Genomic DNA, 21,081 nt, shown 5'->3' on the forward strand with positions numbered 1-21,081 from the left:
AGAATAAAAACAACACCAAGAAACCAATCAGCACCAAGAGAGTGTTGAATTAGCACACTATGATAATCAGAGACAAGCCAAGAGACAGGACACAGGACATGATCACAGAGACATGTGGCATGGTATCTGGTGCCGCTGCTGGTACAGCCTAAATAGGGCCTAAGCAGGAGGCAGGTCCACAGGAAATTCCTAGTCCCAGGCACTGGACTATTAGATTGAGTATCATATCAGCCAAATGCCCATGCCTGCTTCCAGGGATCCAGCCACACCCATCAGTTCGGAGACAAGTATTGGATGGGGCATTTCCTTTCCCCTGCATGAAGACAAGGTGTCAGACCCCAAGATCTACTATATGGCCAATAGGGCACCAGCCACACCTGACCACCTTACTTAATATTACTGAATTGCTAAATCAATTTATAAAATTGATTTATAAAATGTTACATCATCTTTATCATTTTGTAAACAGTTCCAGAATTTGCTTTTTGTTAAAGCCATTTTTCTTGAGCCCCACCTCTGAAAGAATAATTCTCACATTAACCAAAATTTAAACATTCCTCCTTTGAATAGTTTATTTCTTCCTTCTTCCTAATTCCTTCCCTTCCTCTTTCCCTCTCTCCCTTCCCCTCCTTCCTTCCTTCCTCTCAGGGCCTAGAAGTGATGCAGTAGCTCAAGTGGCAGATAGTTTTTTTTGTTAAATTCAATTTTTGTGAGATTGATCAATATCTTTTTGTGCTTGATTATTTCCCCTAATGTCATATCTACATTGGCCCTCTATGAGATAAAACAGGTGGGACACATCATCCACACTGGTGTTTTATTATAGATCACTAAGCAGAACAGCTAAATGGGCAAAGAGTGAATCAATCCCAAGTTGCTCATCACCAGTGATTAAAGAAAAGAGCAAGCACTAAAGACACTTTGGGGTTCTCCCCCAAGGCAAAATGCAAAGACTCTTGTCTTTATTTATCTACCATATTTTTTATTTGATCCTTTTTTGGGGGGGGGGTCCGGTCGTGAGTCCTAAATTCTGGGCCTGGGCACTGTCCCTCAGATCTTCAGCTCAAGGCTACTGCTCTACTGCTTGAGACACCGCGCCACTTCCACCTTTTTCCTTTTTGCTTATGTGTTGGAGAGGAATTGAACCCAGGGGCTCATGCATGCAACGCAAGCACTCTACCACTAAGCAGGTTCCCAGCCCTCCACCATATTTTTTAAAATATATATTTTATTGTACATATACTGTATAGATTGCTTATACCATTATATGAGTTAGGTCTTGAATACATTTCCTATTGAGCATTGTTCCCCCTCCAAGAAAGACTTTACTGCTATGTATGTAGTGCAATAGGGACTAATATCTTCCATTAGATCTTCTAGTCAAAAACGGAACTGGAATAAGTAAGTCATTTGTACTATAAGGCATGGATCATACATACAGAGGGAGACTTAAGGGAGCAGTAGATAAATGGTTGTTCTCATGTTCTTGCCTCCTATCATAGCAGTCCTTATTCATCTATTGTTCCCATAAGCATGTTGGAGATGATCTGAATCCAGTCCCAAAGGCCAAGAACTCATATTGCTAAGAAGAGTTTATCAAATTACCCTGACACACCATACCTTAGTATAAAAGACACAAGTTAATTACTTCAATCTCTGAATTACTTGTCGTGACTGGTTGTTTCTCCATGCTTTGGATAATATTGAATGACAACATCCTCACTAAACACTATGAGAGGATGAGAAATGTTGGCTCAAAGGGAGCTGAAGAGTGAAGAATGGTTTCCAATTACACCTAAGTTAACCATGCCATGAAGAATTTCTGTGTATAATTTACAGAGGTTTTCTGACAAAGATTTTCCTACATTGGGTTTCTTTCCAGGGTGAATTTTTTTTTGGGGGGGTAGTAAGGTCATGGGTCCTAAACTCTGGGCCTGGGCGCTGTCCCTCAGCTCTTCAGCTCAAGGCTAGTATTCTATGACTTGAGCCACAGCACCACTTCCTGTTTTTTTCTTTTTGCTTATGTGGTGCTGAGGAATCTAACAAAGGGCCTCAGGCATTCAAGGCAAGCACTCTACCACTGAACCACCTTCCTAGCACCTTCTGGGTGAATATTTTAATAATTGCTGAAGAATGCCTTCTGGTTGAAAGACTTCCTCTCATGTTTATATTTACAGAGATTCTGTCATGTGTCCAGGTCTCTGATACCGGTACAGATGTGACTTCTGACAAAATGTTTTCTATACTCATAATTTCTCTCCTGGGTATGATCTCACATATGCTGAGGACTCATTTCTGATTGAAAGTCATTTCAAATATGTTCTATTCACTATTTTCTCTTATGTGAGTCAGTTTTCAGATGAACACTGAGGTATTCCTTTCAGATCAAAGGCTTTCCACATTTGTAATATTTTTAAGATTTCTCCGCTGTGTGTTGTATGAACTTGGATCCATCAATACTTGGTAAAGGATTTTCCACGTTTGATATATTTGTATTTTCTCATCAGTGTCTGTTCTCCGATGCAAACTGAGTTATGACTTTTTCTAGAAAACCTTTCCATTTTTCCTACATATGATTTCTCTCCTCTTTGTGTGTGAGAGTGTGTTTCTGTGTTTCAGTGTATCTGTGTGTTTTGGGTGTTCTGTGATGAACCCTGAGCTGTGTCTTGTAGTTGGAGGACACCACATCTGCTACATCATAAGGTCTGTATCATGTATTGGTTCTGTATTGCAATTTCAATTTTCTTACAGATCAAAGACTTTCCCCATTTGGTACAATCCTGTTATTTCATTTGTGTGAATCAACTTATGTGTGTTAAGTTGTGACCTCCAGGTCTTTCCACACTGGTTGCATTCATAAGGTTTCTCTCCTTGTTTTCTGTGATGGATGTTAAGGTGTGCCTACCAGGTGAAAGAATTTCCATGCCTGCTACATACATAGCATTTCTCTCTGGTGGGTTTGTTTTTCTGATGGACAGAAAGGTGTATGTTCTGGGTGAAAGACTTTCCACATAGCTTACATTCATAAAATTTCTCTCCTGTGTGTGCTCTCTGGTGGACAGTAAGGTGTAGCTTCTGGCTAAAAACCTTTCCACACATATGACATTCATAAGGTTTCTTTCCTGTGTGTTTTCTGATGGAAAGTGAGGCTTGACTTCCAGGTGAAACATTTTCCACACATGTTACATTCATAAGGTTTCTCTCTTGTGTGTGTTCTCTGGTGGCCAGTAAGGCATAACTTCCAGGTGAAAGACTTTCCACACATGTTACATTTATGAGGTTTCTCTCCTGTGTGTGTTCTCTGGTGGCCAGTAAGCTTTGATTTCTGGATGAAACATTTTCCACACATGTTACATTCATAAGGTTTCTCTCCAGTATGTGTTCTCTGGTGGGCAGTAAGGTTTGTCTTTTTGGCGAAAGACTTTTCACACACGTTACATTCATGAGGTTTCTCTCCTGTGTGTGTTCTCTGGTGGACAGTAAGCTTTGATTTCTGGGTGAAAGATTTTCCACACACATTACATTCATAAGGTTTCTCTCCTGTGTGTGTTCTCTGAGGGACAAGAGGTTGTGTCTTCTTAGTGAAAGACGTTTTACACTCTTTACATTCTACAACTACAGAAGACACATGAGGACTATATGCAGCACATATCTTACGAGGTTCACTGAAAACACCCATGTTCTGACACCCAATGCCGTTTTCTATCCTCATCCCTAAGGAGTTCCCATTATTCTTAATCAGTTCTGACTTCTGTTTTGAGCTCAAATGAAAACTTCTTGTAAATCTCACTTTTTCCTCCCCTTGGTTACTATTTATGACTGCTACTTTAGAGAGATATTTATTGTGACTTTCCTGACAGGTGCTAATCATATCCTCCATTTGTGGGACATCTAAAATGAATAATAGAAAAATAGACAAAAACATAAATGAGATCCATAAATTCCTTACTCTAACGATATTTCCTCACATTCTGTTACTAGATTTTCAAATATCAAAGCATTGCTTTATGCAGAATGTATACTTTTCTCTGCAATGTAGTCATTAAGAAAGTAGTACTGACATTTTACAATGCAAAATAGTGTTTTTCTGTATTTCAGATTTTTATATTTTTCTCCAGGAAATATTTACTCAAATTATTCATCTATGTACTCTTAATGCTTCCATTCTGAATCTCACTCTATGCCCAGCACCACTGATAAGAAATTGTCCCCATCAGAGGATAGTAACCCTAGCATACTCCTATTTTCCTACCTGCATAATACCAGTTTAATAAAAAAATGAGATCTCCTTTCTACATTTCTTATTGTCTTTTTCTCTTTATGAATGACTTCTCTACAGACAAAGACAATTGTTAACATTAACTACACTGGCACACCAAATTGTTTGTCTCCAGGAGAATTCTGGATTGAAAATTGCTTGAGACAAAGGATTACCTAGTTCTCTGCCACACAGGACTCAGGGCCACTAGGAATACTATTGCTCTGTACAGCTCAAGATAAACAGACCAACTGGGCTCTGGACCCACCATGAGCATTGTAGATGCTTTAACTCACCTGTGAAATTCTCATCTGAGGCTTCTCTTATCCATGGTTCTGCACCTTGCTCCAGCTTCACAATCAATTCAGGTTTAGGAACACAGTGCCCTGTGAATGAGAAATAGTGGAGAACTATTTTTCTTGCTGGGTCATCATTAATGTAAGGTCACAGACATCCTGTTCACAAGGTTGCTCCTAAAGCTGATTGCTCAATTGTTTTTGTTGAGGTGGTCCGGTTGTGGGGCCTGAACTCTAGGCCTGGGAACTGTCTCTGAGCTCTTAAGCACAAGGCGAGCACTCTATCACTTGAGCCACGTGCCAATTCCAGCTTTTTTTTTCTGCTTATGTGGTGCTGAGAAATCGAACACAGAGACTCAAGCATGCAAGGCAATCGTTCTACCACTGAGACATCTTCCCAGCCTATGGTCTCTCAATTCATTTTTTTTTTTTTGTCGGTTGTGAGGCTTGAACTCTGGGCCTGGGCGCTGTCCCTCAGCTCTTCCGCTCAAGGCGAGCGCTCTACCACTTTAGCTACAGCGCCACTTCTGGTTTTCTGTTGGTTTATTGGAGATAGGAGTCTCACAGTCTCTCCTGCCCGGGCTGGCTTTGAACCGCGATCCTCAGATCTCAGCCTCCTGAGTAGCTAGGATTACAGGCGTGAGCCACCAGCGCCCGGCTGGTCTCTCAATTCTTAATAGCTCCACGGTGGAGTTTCCCCCTGGCTTTGAGTTTATTGTGCCAGTTGTGTGGCTTGAACTCAGCTCTTTTGCTCAAAGCTAGCATTCTACTAGTTTGAGTCCTGGCTACATTTCTAGTTTTTGAATGGTTAATTGGAGATAAGAGTCTCATGGTCATTTTTCTACAGTTTCTGGCTTCAAACCAAAATCTTCAGATTTCAGCCTCCAGAGATTCTAGCATTCGAAGCTTGAAGCACTAAACCCTGTCAAGTTTGGATTACAAATACACACTTTCACCTACTGATTTCCAGATCATACTGTCAGTAGTAATATATATGCTATCTAGACTGTAGATTTACCTATAATAATCACCCCAAGGCTGGGAAGTCAGTCTCCTATTAGTGGCTCATAGTTTAGAACTTTTGTCCAACTACTGATTAGTCTTCTTAAAGAATGAGAATAAAATTAGCTCTTGAGTTATTTATAATAAATGTGAAGTTTCCCTTATAAAAAAATGACACTTCCCTAGGACTGGAATTATTACTTTTTTTTTTTTTTTTAGAAAATGTAATGGTCCAAAGGTTTACACCTGTAACCCTTCATTGAGCAGATGAGATCAGAAGAGTCAGGCTTCAAACCAACCTGGGCACTGAAACCCAGAATATACCCCAGAACAAAAGCCAAAATAGAATTGTGGCTCATGCAGTAGTGCGAAAGAAAACAACCCCAGCTCCCAGACCTGAATTTGGCTGGCTTTTATACTAGCAGTTTTTTTTTTTTTTTTTACAAGGGAATGGACTGGAATCTTACACCTAAATAACATAAAGAGTCAAATGTCTACTAAAATAAAAGCACTTGACTTTCCATGTAAAAGTGACCTTTGCTTACCCAAGGACATGAGGTTGCTATAGGTCTCCAGCATTACATCTCTATGAAGGGTCCTCTGACCAGGATCCAGATCCTGCCACTCCTTCCAGGTGAAGTACACAGCCACATCATCAAATGACATCAGCTTCTGTAATGGCACATTTCCATCAAGAAATCAGACATGGGTCATGAGAATTCCAATCTGGAATTTCATTATACAGCAGGAATGATTTGTCTTACAAAAAATGTTTGCAGCTTAATGTGTTATCTATTCACTGGAAGAATTAAATAGCAAATTAAAAATATTTGACAATATATAAACCTGTTCATTAAAATACACAGATTGGAAGGCACTGGTGGCTTATACCTGTAATCCTAGCTATTCAGGAGGCTGAGGTCTGAGGATCAAGGTTCAAGACCAGCCCAGGTAGAAAAGTCCATGAGACACTTATCTCCAATAAACCACCAGAAAACTGAAAGTAGCACTGAGACTCAAGTGGTAGAGCACTCACCTTGACCTGAATTGCTGAGGGACCACAACCAGGCCCAGAATTCAAGCCCCAACACCAATAAAAAATTACAGTTTCCCTAATGCATGCAAACACATTTCTGCTGCTAGCAATGGAGACAAGATAAAAACTCCAAGGAAACAATAATGTGGCCTGACAACAGTAAGTCTAAGGAGGTGTCTGAAAAATTATATTATCATTTTTGATAAAATTTTAGTATATATCAGGGTAACAATGAATTACAGAAATATTTTTTTCTGCATTTATATATACTACTTCACCATAAATCCTATTTAGACTTTCTATTAACATGTACTCTCATAAGGAAGAAGAACACAATCAGGATATCACATGGAATACAGAACATAGAACATTACTAGATCTATGATAAGCAGTGTCCACATGAATGTTAAAAAAGAGTAACAGTACTCCAGAAAGTAGCTAATGATTTATTTGGCCCATATAACATTTGACTTAGTTCCCATATAAAAATATCCTAGGTTAACCATGTTTGGTTTAAATACTAAATATTGAAATGTGGTCACAGATAGCCTGATATTTCCATCCTATGCAAAAATGAACTGTTACCACGAAGTTTTGTAAACTTTGCCTGCATTCTACAATACAAAATATAGGTGGGAGGGGAATAAAATATTACTTTATAAGATTTTCATTTTAATAGGCTTCATGGAAGGTGGAGGAAATGTATAGAAGTTCAAGGAACACTCAATATGAAAAAAATGATAAATATGACCAAATGCTCAAATGTGTCACATATTCCTGAGTTATTTCTCCAGTACACTGCTAAGGATATATTCCCACTTGTGTTAGTTAATAGCGAAAATCCTCAGAGATCAAAATCAATTCCTGAGCAAACATCTGTGAGATTTTGCAACAAGCGATATTTCTAATAAAGAACACCTTGTCACTCTATTTTTTTATTAAAACCAGTTCCTATCATATATTGGCAGTGAATTAAAATATCCAAATTAGTGGGAAGGAAAAACAAAACAGAATACCACATCAAATAATGTTAGACCAAAGATAACATAATCAGGAGAAAAGTGATTTTCTTGTAGTGTATCAATTGGGGGAAGAAAGTACTTTTCTGTAGTGAACTCTGAAGTTGAGCTGAAGAGGGAAAACGTTTGAGAGGCTGGAATTCCAGCCTGACGCAATGAGAACACTGAGAGCTGGCCCCGAAGGCTTAAAAGGGAATTCTGGAGAGGGTTAAGAGACTGGAGGGCAGGCCTTTTCCTTACTGTTGGAAAGATAGAAAGACAGCATCTGAACCTGAGCTGCTGTTGACCTTGAAGGCTAGGTAAGGTGAACTTCATGTCTGCATTTCTCTGGGAGCCAGTCTTCTGTCTCAGGAGAAGAAGGAAACATGCATCCCTCACAAACTCTTGTGGCTCTGATTGTAATATTAATATAGATACTTCAATTTTGCATGTTATCAATGGTAATCTTCCCTGTGTGCACTCAAGGAGCTATGCATGCTTGCTGGCACCCAGGAACCAAGTACCAGAGAGCCTTTGGATCCCTGGTTTCCCCTAAGTCTATCTGTTTATGTTTTTGTGTTTCTCTAATTTTCTTTGTTTCTGGAATCCTGTAGAACACTCTAGGCAACAATTTTCCTATACATTGGGTAGGAAAAATTTCAATCCTAAGAGCCATGTCAGCAAAGTAAAACTGATCACTAAGAAAAAGTAGTTCCCAGATAGATCATTTGAAGAAAAGAAACTACTGAGACACATATGGAGGAAAGAGTGAATGAGAAAAGTAAGAAAAAAAGATAGACAGATAGATACAAAGGGAGAAAAATGGAAAAATAACCAACACTAGTGAGTAGAAAATCAAAAATAGAGAGAGAAAATAGAGGAAAGAAATCTTGTGAGGATACTTTAGAAAACAAACAGGAGGGCTGGGAAGGTGGCTCAGTGGTAGAGCTCTTGCCTTGCATGCATGAGGCTCTAGGTTCGATTCCTCAGTACCACATAAGCAAAAAAGAAGAAAACCAGAAGTGGTACTGTGGCTCGAGTGGTAGACCGCAAACCTTGAGCTGAAGATCTGAGGGACAGCGTCCAGGCCCAGAGTTCACGCATCACGACTGGACAAAAAAAGAAAGAAAAGAAAAGAAAAGAAAACAAACAGGAATTTGTAGAAAGACCATAAAGTTTAGCAACAAGTATAGCCTAAATTTCAAGTAAGATCAAGACCATGAAGTAGTTCAAGAAGTATATTTGGAGAGTAATTTAAGTACATATAGGTTAAACATTCCTTAAGAGCACACGAAGGTCTGTGTGTTCAGAATACTATTTAAGCAAATCCAGGAAAATTTCATTGAGATAGTTTAATGTTACTCATGAGGATGTGATCTGGTGGCAATCTATCCTTCACCTTCCATGAGAAGTAACCTGCTCCGTGTCATTACATCACATAACAGATTTGATTACATTTTATGACAAGATGAAACCTAGACATTCTGACTTTCAAACCAAAAGCCCTCCATGGAGACTACAATTCCCACAATGCTCGGTGCCACCCTGCTACACATCTGGGAACAAGTGTGCTTGTGTGCATTGGGGCTTTTCTCTCCCTGCTGTGGGAGTTAAGCTCAGTTTCTTCTTGAAAACCACTGTTTCCTCCATGAAATATTGTAAGACCAACCAGAAAAAGGATATATAAGGGGAGAATTGGATGCATTGGCTTTTGATTCTTAGTTCTAATAATGAAATTGAGGTTATGAGACTGCGTTGCTTATACCTTTGTGTTTATTCAATGCCTGCCTTCTGCTGAATGTAAATTATATCTCTGTTTTGTCTTAAATTTCTTAATACATCCCCTCTTACTTTACAAACGTACTCGCAGCCACTAAACTTATACCTGGGTCATTTCCCATTACTGTAATGTAGACACTGGCATAAAATGGTGAGATTGTTAGGTAAATATGCAGCATAATACTTCTGGTGATTTGGATTTCACAAAATCTAACAATTTATTTTCCAGAAACTCCCCAATTCTATCTATTTAATCAAATGAGTTTTTGTTTTTTCTGAATTTTTCATTTCATTTAAGGATTCTATGTTTTGTTTTGTTGTTGGTCCTATGGCTTGAACTCAGAGCTTGGGCACTGTCTGTGAGCATTTGCTGTGCTCTATTTGCATTTCCTTTAATAATTTCTTCAGGTACCTAGTGAAAAGTTTCCTCACAGGGATTCTTATGAACATGGCACATCACCTCCATTTCCCTTCAAAGAGATAGTGGTTAGGGAGGTCAGATTTGATTACATTTTATGACAAGATGAAACCTAGACATTCTGACTTTCAAACCAAAAGCCCTCCATGGAGACTACAATTCCCACAATGCTCGGTGCCACCCTGCTACACATCTGGGAACAAGTGTGCTTGTGTGCATTGGGGCTTTTCTCTCCCTGCTGTGGGAGTTAAGCTCAGTTTCTTCTTGAAAACCACTGTTTCCTCCATGAAATATTGTAAGACCAACCAGAAAAAGGATATATAAGGGGAGAATTGGATGCATTGGCTTTTGATTCTTAGTTCTAATAATGAAATTGAGGTTATGAGACTGCGTTGCTTATACCTTTGTGTTTATTCAATGCCTGCCTTCTGCTGAATGTAAATTATATCTCTGTTTTGTCTTAAATTTCTTAATACATCCCCTCTTACTTTACAAACGTACTCGCAGCCACTAAACTTATACCTGGGTCATTTCCCATTACTGTAATGTAGACACTGGCATAAAATGGTGAGATTGTTAGGTAAATATGCAGCATAATACTTCTGGTGATTTGGATTTCACAAAATCTAACAATTTATTTTCCAGAAACTCCCCAATTCTATCTATTTAATCAAATGAGTTTTTGTTTTTTCTGAATTTTTCATTTCATTTAAGGATTCTATGTTTTGTTTTGTTGTTGGTCCTATGGCTTGAACTCAGAGCTTGGGCACTGTCTGTGAGCATTTGCTGTGCTCTATTTGCATTTCCTTTAATAATTTCTTCAGGTACCTAGTGAAAAGTTTCCTCACAGGGATTCTTATGAACATGGCACATCACCTCCATTTCCCTTCAAAGAGATAGTGGTTAGGGAGGTCAGGGATGAATGCAGGAGAGATAGAAGAGTGAAGTGTAGGCTAGGCTATGTTGATGTGAAGCTTAATCACTTGCAAACCAGTCTGCTTTTGTCTTTTCATTTTGCATGTGAAAATCTCTTTAGAATTCTTACCTCTTCTCTAATCCTAACAGTTCCTCTCAGTAGCTTTAGGCTACATATCTAGGCGACCTCAGACTTATCTTCTTAGTCTTTATCCATTAAACTGTGGAATAAACCTTTTGTCTCCTGCCTCAGTCCCATCACAGCACAAGCAAGGCCCTGAGAGCCAATGGGATGATAATTAAGGGGACAGAGAGATGGCTGATGACACAGTTCAGCTATATTTCTCAAATGCTTGTGTAATATTGGTCTAGACCTAGTGGGCTCAAAAGTTTAAACAGCACACATCTTTCCTCACTCTATTTCAATACATCTTTTCCACCCAAACCTACTGTCAGTTAAAGCCCCAGGCCAAAAAGCTAGAACACACACTTCCTCAAACCCAGAAAGGGCAAGGACTTGCAGTCCTGAGGGTGAGAGTCAATGGCCCTGAAGCCTTTGTTCACATTTTGTCTGCTTCTGACAGGCACCCCTGGGTCTACAACAGTCTCCCTCTCTCTTATCAGAGAACCTACACTTGTCTCTTAGATGTTTTTTGTGATTTTTTGTAATCCCTCCTATAAAAAATAATTGGGAAAGATTGGATTGGAAACTTTCACGTATGATTTTAGTTCTCCAGTGTATGGGTTCTCCATGTCTCTATTGTGGAGCTGAACTATTCCTCAGGAAAATGGGAATCAAAGAGCATATTTGAATGTATACACTTCAACTTAAAAGCACCTCTAACAATATAAAGAAAAAAAATTTCATTCTTTAAAACTAAATTCCTGGGAAGTGGCACTGTCGCTCAAGTGGTAGAGGGCTCGCCTTGAGCTCAAGAGCTGAGGGACAAGTGCTCAGGCCCAGAGTTCAAGCCCCACACCAAAAAAAAAAAAAAAAAAAATCCTCCCTAAAACTAAATTCCTTGGAGAAAAAGAGATAAAACTAGGGTGCTTCCAACAGTACCTGTGAAATGTAGTTTTCTTTTCTTTTTCTTTTTTTGTTAGTCATAGGGCCTGAAGGCTGGGCCTAGGTACAGCTCTTTAGCTCAAGGTTAGTGCTCTACCACTTAAGCTACATTGCCACTTCTGGCTTATTCTGCTTATCTGGTGCTGAAGGATCGAACCCAGGGCTTCATGCATGCAGGGCAAGCGTTCTACCACTGAGCCACCTTCCCAGCCCAGGAGCTTTAGTTTTTATGTGATCTATAAGTATATTAACCTAGATATTACTTGTTTTTTTATATTGTTGATCTACCTTCTAATGGACCGTGCATATGTCTTTTTTTTTTTTTTCTGGGTCCGGTCATGGGGCCTGAACTCTGGGCCTGGGCGCTGTGCCTTAGGTCTTCAGCTCAAGGCTAGCGCTCTACCACTTGAGCCACAGCGTCAATTCCTGCTTTTTGCTTTTTCCTTATGTGGTGCTGAGGAATCGAACCCAGGGCCTCAGGCATGCAAGGCAAGTGTGCTACCACTGAGCCACCTTCCCAGCCCCCGTAAATATGTCTTTAGTGGACACATTAATGCTCTTCTTAAGACAGGAATGAATCTTTTCCCATAAGAAGTCTTTATGCTTTTCCAGCCCACATATCATGTTTTGAGCAGGAACATCTAGGGTAAAATCACACAGGTTCTTTTCTGACTTCCTTATTTGCCAGTATTCCTAGCCATGGTTCCAGAATCTTTATTCATTGTCATCAGCAAGAAAGAATGAAAGGATCTCTAGTGAGATTCTTTTATTTCTCACTTTGTTTGACATTCCATTTTATGAACCTAAGGGTGCCAAGATTGAAGAAAAGAAAAAAAAAAAAGAATCAGCTTCAGGAACATGTTTCTAAAAAAGCTAAAGATGTATTCGGGCGCTGGTGGCTCACACCTGTAATCCTAGCTACTCAGGAGGCTGGGAGGTGAGGATCAGGGTTCAGAGCCAGCCTGAGCAGGAAAGTCTGTGAGACTCTTATCCCCAATAAACCACTAGAAAACAGGAAGTGATGCTGTGGCTCAAGCAATAGAGCGCTCGCCTTGAGCTGAAGAGCACAGGGACAGTGCCCAAGCCCAGAGTTTAAGCCCCAGAACCAACAACAACAACAAAAAACAACTAAAGATGGTTTGGAGATTTAGCAGATTATAAAATGTGACACTCTAAATTAAGTGCAGATATGCTTCAATTTGTTTCTACTTTTTCTAGTGTGAGAGAAAGTTGTCCCACTAGTTATGTGATTCAGTGACACCTAGAAGGTGACTTCTCATGGAAGGTGAAGGATGGCTAGCAACTGCTCAGACATCACATCCTCATATGTAATCATAAACTCTCCTAATGAAATTTTACTGGATTTGCTGAAATAGTGTGGTCAAACATAACTTCGAATATTCTACAGGACTGAGTGAGCTATAAGTACTTCAATTAATCTCTGTAAATACCCTTGGACTGCTTTGTGGTCTTTGTTTTACTTGAAACTTAGGCTGACTTTGATGGTATTCATAGAAATCTCTGTTTTTCTCTATGGTGCTCTCAGGAGTTCTCTTACCTATTTTCCCAATTCATTCTGTTTTTTAAGTTTATTAGCTTTCTTTCTTTCTTTTGCATTACATTTATATATTGTGAAAATACCACACAGAGAGGTTACAATTACATGGTCAAGATAGTGAGTACATTTCTTATCACACATTGTTGCCTCCTCCTTTGTTTACCTTTACCATACCTTCTTTCTTTCTTTCTTTCTTTTTTCAGTTGTAGGTCTGGAACTCTGGGCCTAGTCACTATACTTAAACTCTGCAGCTCAAGGCTAGTACTCTACCACTGGTGCCACATTGCCACTTCCAATTTTCTAGTGGTTAATTGGAGATAAGAGTCTCACAGATGGTCCTGCCCAGGCTGGATTTGAACTTCTATGCTCAGATCTCAGCCTCCTGACTAGCTAGAATTACAGGCATGAGCCACCACCATGTGGCTTCACTAGCTTTATTTCTTTCTTTGTCTCATTGTCTATTTTTCTCTCTGTCTCTTTTTCTCTTTCATTCTCTCTGCTTCTCTTTCCTCCATTTGTCTTTCAATTTTTCTTTTCTTCAAATTGTTTATCTGGGAGTAGATTTTCTTACTGATCAGTTTTCTTATGGTGACATGGCTCTTAGAATTGAAATTTTTCTTACCCATTATACAGGAAAACTTTTGCTAAACATAAAATAATTTCTGTTCCCAGATTCTATTATCTTTCTCTGGTTTAACCTCATTTCATGTGGTTCCTGCAGTTTTCCTTTTTCTTCTTGCTCTGCTTGAATATTTGCATTCACTGACATTATAACATAGAAGCTGGTTGTGAAAATAAATAGTACAGTGACTGTGGTTTTCATATTTGAAATATCACTAATGGCAAAATCTGACATACATTTGCTATGTAGTAAACTTTAATCTCAGGAACTTCAATACTAAATAGCATGTGTGGCAATGTATCCTTTGGAATCTAGTGGGAGAAATGATTCAGGAATATGTGATCCATTTGAACAATAGTCAGTGAAAACTTCTACAAAACCTACACAGATTATAATAATTTGTATTTTTTGTCCATGTGTGTTTGTTATTAATGTTATTTGTAGTGTGTATTTCCAACTAAACACTGTTTTACCATGTGTTCAAACACTTTCAGTTTGTTTGTTATTTTAGTAGATAAAATAGATATGTCTGTCACCCATATGTCTTCATAGAAACCAAAATTTTATTTTTCCATGTTCCTTTTGATGACAGGTCTTGCTATGTAGTGCAGCAAGCTCTTTTTTGTTAAATAAGTTTACTTACTGTGAAATACCATACAGAGGGCTTATACTTACATGAGCAAGGTAATGAGTACAATGCTACCTCTGCAATTTAAAAGATAAATTTAAAAGTGACATTTGTTTGCTTTCAATACTACTGTCCTCCATTCTAGTGAGTGCAGGGGCTGCACACAGAAGAGACTCTATGCCTCTGCTGTCACTTGAAAACTAGCTGTTGTACAACAGTAAGCAGCAACACATACATTTCTGTTCTTATTATTTTGAACACAATGGGATTTGTCAAGGTAGGTAAAATAAGTGAAGGAAACCTTTCCTTTTCTTTCTTTTTTTTCTTTTTTTTTTGGGGGGGGGTCCAGTCGTGGGACCTGAACTCTGGGCCTGGGTGCTGTCCCTCAGCTCTTCAGCTCAAGGCTAGCACTCTACCCCTTGAGTCACAGTTCCACTTCTGGCTTTTTTTTCTGCTTATATGGTGCTGAGGAATCGAACCCAAGTCCTCATGCATGCAAGGCAAGCACCTTACCACTGAGCCATCTTCCCAGCCCTAAACCTTTCCTTTTCACTTATTGGTTGTGATTGTAATGGATCTATCTTGCAGTGGACTTAAGTCTGACACTCTTGTCATTTGAGTTCTCTCTGAACTACTTTTCAATTTGTTTTCTTCTTAGGACATACACACAAACACACACACACACACACACACACACACACACACACACACACACACACACAAACACATATCCTGAAGAAGTTTAACTAGTTCATCTAACAATAGTTTTACTACCAATTCTTCTTGACAACAAGCAATTTTATCATCTACATACAACAAGATGATTACATTAGGCCACTGGCTTAACTTGACTAACAGGTCCCTTGGTCAACAGTGAGCCCTCCTGAAACCTGGGCACACCATGTCCCATGCTGGAGGTGCCATGTGGTGCTGGTGGTGTACTGATGGGTAGCACATGTCCTGTTCTGGCTCCTCACTTCTGTCCCAAGGGGCTTGCCAGGCTTGCATATTGCATGAAGACTTTGACACTGCGCTCCTCTCCTCGGCTAGCTCCTCACCAATCTTTTCTTTCCTGTACCTTCCATTTTGAGTTCTGGCCTAGACTATGAGCCCAGCCAATTTCCAACACACCTGATGAAGCCTCCACATCAAACTTTGGTAACAAACATTTAAGTTAGAATGCACATACAAAGATTTGGCTACAAAGTGGCGCTGTGGCTCAAGTGGTAGAGCACTCACCTTGAGCTGAAGATTTGGCTTGGATTGTTCACACCCCATGTACACATGAGGAAGAGATGGTTGGCTGTGGATGCTGCAGGTGGTGATCTTCTCAAAGTACTGACAACTCTATAACAGGGACTTCATACAAGGATGTTTCTGATCCAGAAACCTGAAAGAAAAAAATTTAAAAGAACCTCATAATTCATTGAGGAAAGAGGAAAGAGAGGTAAGGGTAAGATGTTAACAGGAAAAATGTACACTTCATACTATGCTAATTATGGGAGGAAAAATGATCTAGAAGTGGACAATAGAGATATAAGCACTCAAGGTAATGAAAGCAGGCCTTGGGTGGTCCCTGAAGTTCTAGTGAAAATCCTATGATATCCTTGTTCAGTACCCACTATGCTCAGTATCCCAGCTTCTGCCCCTTCCAGTCACTCTGAGGTGCATCATTCCTTGTTAACCTCAGGAGGAAACAAGGATTCACCTAACATCCTGCTCTCTTCTTGGGGTCAAGATTGCTTGGGAACTGCAGGTTTTTGTTTAAGTATTTAGACCTCTGGAGAGCAGAATCTTCAGGGTCATGACGTTGGGTCCTTTGAAATGCCCCTGCTGATGATATCACAATGTTCTTTAATATAGATGTGACTATGTTGATACTTTATCCAGTAACATTCAATGAATGGCTATTGAAAATAATCTAATTTAGAGTTGAAATCTTCATACAAAGGCAGAACTCTTCTAAAGCCTAACTTTGGATATTGCTACCGGGTGAACCTTGTGGTAGGACCGTTGACATTCTGAAAAATTATATAACTTAACCCACTTTTAGTGATTAGGTCTAGGGTGGATATGTACCCAAGTCATGGTTCACCACTTCTCTTCTCAGGACATAGGAGCTGAAACTAAATACCCTCTCATTCACATCTTGGAGTGGCCTTGAAATAAAGTGCAATCCATAAAGGAAGAACAACAAAAGTGCTTCGGCACATCTGGACAGAACAGACTGAAAAGAGTATTTCTCCTACATCTGTGTGCACACAGTAGAAGACCATTGTCTTCTCGTTCGAATATATTGGTATTCTGGGATCTTAAATCATCACTACATGACTCCTTTTCTTATGATCCTGTTTCAAGTAAACTGAAATATTTGGCCACATTTTATATGATGAAATCTCTGTTTGAAGGTCAAATTCCACACCTTACAGACGTGGACCACATTGTCCTACATAGTAACATGAAACTGTGCAAGGACCTATGAACTAGTCAGAAACACAAAGGTATATTCATGTGCATTCACATGACAAAAGATACCAAACTATTTGTGGCAATCTATCATTACCCAGGTGTATAGGATATTTCAACATCACCGGGCACTGGTGGCTCACACCTGTAATCCTAGCTACTCAGGAGGCTGAGGTCTGAGGATTGCGGTTCAAAGCCAGCCTGGGCAGGAAAGTTCGTGAGACTCCTATCTCCAATAAACCACTAGAAAACTGGAAGTGGTGCTGTGGCTCAAGAGGTAGAGGGCTCGCCTTGAGCTGAAGAGCACAAGGACAGCGCCCAAGTACAGAGTTCAAGCCCCATGACAAAAAAACCCCAACATATTTCAACATCAACTTCAATTGAGGGACAATGACTATACTCTGTGGAGTACTTTAGGCTTATACAAGAATGGTAACTTTCCCTGCACGAGGGCCAAAGAAACCATTTTACAAAATATCTTCCTTGGCCTTGGAGTGTTTTCTACTCAGGGCATGGGTACTGTCCCTGAGATTTTGTAATAAAGGAACAAACATGATGACAGTCTATTAACTTGATTCATAGCACCACTTGTGGGAAATTTGGTGATAATTGATAATGTCTCACAGCATTTCCTATCTAGTTTGCCTTTCACTTGTGATCTTTAAACCTCATACTTTTGAGCAACTAAGAATCCTGATGTGAAGCTCCAGTGCCATTAGATCAGGAGATCTTAAGTACTTGATCCAAGCAGGACTCATGGTTTCTACCACATAGGATATAAAATTCATAATATCATATAGACATATGCAAAGGTCCTTTTGCAATCACTTGGTAAAGGACTGTTTACCTATCATACTGTAAAACACATTCAAATGCTTCCACTAAATATTTGGAAGAATATATTGTTTGCACAGATCATATTAGGGGTCCTCAGGTTAAATTCACGGGCAAAAATTTGTGAGGCTTCCTTTACCTTCTATACCAGATGCCCTTTTGTATCACTGATTTTTCACCTTAGGGTCTTGCTTCTTTGTCTGGGCCTTTCTACACACTAATTATAATAATTACATATCACAAGTAGCAAACAAGATAGGCACATATGAGCAGATCCATCTTTTATTGGCTAAGATACCATTTTCATGAAGCTTTTGCATGGGATGGCCTACAAATACTACCTTTCTAATTTCAGCTTCCTGGGTAGCTAAGATTCCACACATGGGGGAGTGTAATTGCTCATTTTTTTTAATTTTTTTATTGTAAAGATACTATACAGAGGGTTACAGTTACATGAGTGAGGTAATGAGTACACTTCCTCTTGAACATTGTTACCCCCTCCATTGTTTTCCCCCTACCATCCCCTCCCTCCCTCCATTCCCCAAGGTTCTTTTTTTTTTTTTTTTGATTGTGATTAAGAGATTACTTAATATCTGGAAATTCACAGTATTGTGGAATAATGATGCTCATTTAAAGTCACAAGTTCATTTTAACCTGGGGCAAATTGTCTATCACAGTCTGTAATATATAACGGTGCTCACATGTTATATACCATATATGTGATCAGCAGCATGGGGATATTTGGTAGTGGTTCAACCAGATGAGTGGGAGTTCTTTGTTTCTTAAGTCCTGTTAGTTTTGTCATATCACCTAACATTTTGGATTTATCATCCACTTATCAGGGAGACCATGTACTATTTGTCTCTTCGTTCTTGGCTTACCTCACTCAACATGATTCCTTCTAGCTCCATCCATTTCCGTGCAAATGCCATTATTTTGTCATTTCTAATGGCTGCATAATATTCCATTGTGTATAGATACCACAATTTTTGGATCCATTCATCTGTGGTGGGGCATCTAGGTTGTTTCCATATCCTAGCTATTGCGAACAGTGCTGCTATAAACATGGAGGTGCACGTGTCCTTGTATATTGGTTGCTGTTGTTCAGGGTAGATGCCTAGAAGTAGTATGACTGGGTCGTAAGGGAGGTCAATCTTTAGCTTTCTAAGGACATTCCAGACTGCTTTCCAAAGTGGTTGTATGAGTGTACATTCCCACCAGCAGTGTAATAGCGTTCCTCGTTCTCCACATCCCCTCCATCATTTGTGGTTGTCTGATTTGTGGATGTGGGACATTCTGACTGGGGTAAGGTGGTATCTCAGGGTTGTCTTTATTTGCATTTCCTTCACCACCAGGGATGATGAACATTTCCTCATGTGTTTCTTTGCCATTTTTATTTCTTCATTTGAGAAGTCCCTCTTTAGTTCCCTTGCCCATTTAGTAATTGGTTTGTTTGGTTTGGGAGGGATTAGTTTCTTGAGTTCCCTGTATATACAGGATGTTAACCTCTTGTCTGATATATTGCTGGTAAATATTTTTTTCCCAATTAGTTGGTTGTCTTTCTAGCTTGGTTGCGATAGCTTTATCTGTACAGAAGCTTTTTATTTTAAGGTAGTCCCATTTGTCGAGTCTCTTTCCAACTTGTTGTGACCCTGGGACTCTGTTCAGGAAGTTCCTTCCTGTGCCTATTAGTTCAAGTGTCTCTCCTACTCTGTCCTGCAGTAGTTTCAGAGATTCAGGTTTAATGTTAAGGTCTTTAATCCATTTTGAGTTGATGTTGGTGCATGGTGATAGGCTGGGGTCCACTTTTAGTTTTCTGCATGTGGCTGCCCAGTTTTCCCAGCACCAGCGGTTGAAGAGTCTGTGTTTTTTCCATTGTATGTCTTTGGCTCCTTTGTCGAATATCAGCTGGCTGTAGGCATGTGCATTTATTTCTGGATCTTCTATTCTGTTCCATTGGTCTTCTGGTCTGTTTTTGTGCCAGTACCATGCTGTCTTTGTTATTATAGCTCTGGAGTAGAGTTTGAAGTTCGGCATGGATAGCCCTCCCATATTGTCTTTATCCCCTAGAATTGTTTTGGCTATTCTAGGTCTTTTGTTGTTCCATATGAATTTTTGGACTGTTTTCTGTATTTCAGTGATGTACGTCATTGGGATTTTAATAGGAATTGCGTTGAATTTGTATATTAGTTTTGGAAGTATTACCATCTTTACTATATTAAGTCGGCCTATCCAGGAGCATGGGAGGTCTTTCCATTTCCTAGTGTCTTCTGCAATTTCTTTCTTTAAGTTTTTATAGTTCTCATTAAATAGTTCTTTTACATCTTTGGTTAGGTTAATTCCTAAATATTTTATTTTTCGGGAGGTTATTTCCCTCTCTTCCTGTACATTATCAGTGTATAGGAAGGCAACTGATTTTTGTGGGTTTATTTTGTATCCTGCTATTTTGCCGAAGTGATTTATGATTTCTAAGAATTTGGGGATGGAGTTTTTGGGATCGTGGAGGTATAGTATCATGTCGTCTGCAAAAAGGGATAGTTTAACTTCTTCTTTCCCTATGCGGATCCCTTTAATGTCTTTTTCTTGCGTTATTGCCCTGGCTTAATTGCTCATTTTTAATTGCTGGTTTTAAATTAAAAGAAGGAAAGGTGCTTTACCAATTCAGTGAGCAGTAAGTCCCTTAAATTTTGAGCTCAAGCAATAGTGTTGGCCAAATTATAATAACAAAAATAATAAAATCAATAATAAAATGTTATCATCAGGGATACTTTGAATGAATGTGGTATGTTGGTATGTGCCTTTTAATTACAGATATATGACGGGCTTAGATAAAAGGACTCCATACCATGAACCATTCTTTACCAGAAAGCATCCAGTTTGTAAAAACAGAATGAGCTATATCCAAATGGCCAGTGTGTGTGTGTGTGTGTGTGTGTGTGTGTGTGTGTGTGTGTGTGTGTGTGTGTGTATGTCTGTGTGTCTGTGTGTATGTGTGTGTGTGTGTGTGTGTGTGTGTGTGTGTGTGTGTGTGTGTGTGTGTGTGTGTGTGTGTGTTACAAGTAGGAAGGCCAAGGGCCTCCCAATCCCCCTATTTATTTTTACTAGGCCTCAGTAGATAAGCGCAAGGGTGAACAATGTGAGGGAAGGGGTTAAGCTAGGAACCTAGCTAAATCTGGCAATGTTTAGCCCACTGTCATTATCTTGT

At 39.4% G+C, this 21,081-nt stretch overlaps 1 protein-coding gene across 1 annotated transcript in view; it reads right to left on the bottom strand.

Annotated features, from left to right (window-relative positions):
* Nucleotides 1-21,081, bottom strand: part of LOC138831371 (zinc finger protein 585A-like) — a 386,491-nt gene that overhangs the window by 29,664 nt on the left and 335,746 nt on the right. Inside the window, exon 4 of the mRNA XM_070028486.1 lies at nucleotides 3,156-3,557. Coding sequence (XP_069884587.1) covers nucleotides 3,156-3,557 — 402 coding nt within the window. The remainder of the gene's footprint in view (nucleotides 1-3,155; nucleotides 3,558-21,081) is intronic.

Source organism: Dipodomys merriami, unplaced genomic scaffold (genome assembly GCF_024711535.1).
Source record: "Dipodomys merriami isolate MVZ:Mamm:240054 unplaced genomic scaffold, mDipMer1.0.p SCAF_194, whole genome shotgun sequence".
Taxonomy (NCBI): Eukaryota; Metazoa; Chordata; class Mammalia; order Rodentia; family Heteromyidae; genus Dipodomys; species Dipodomys merriami.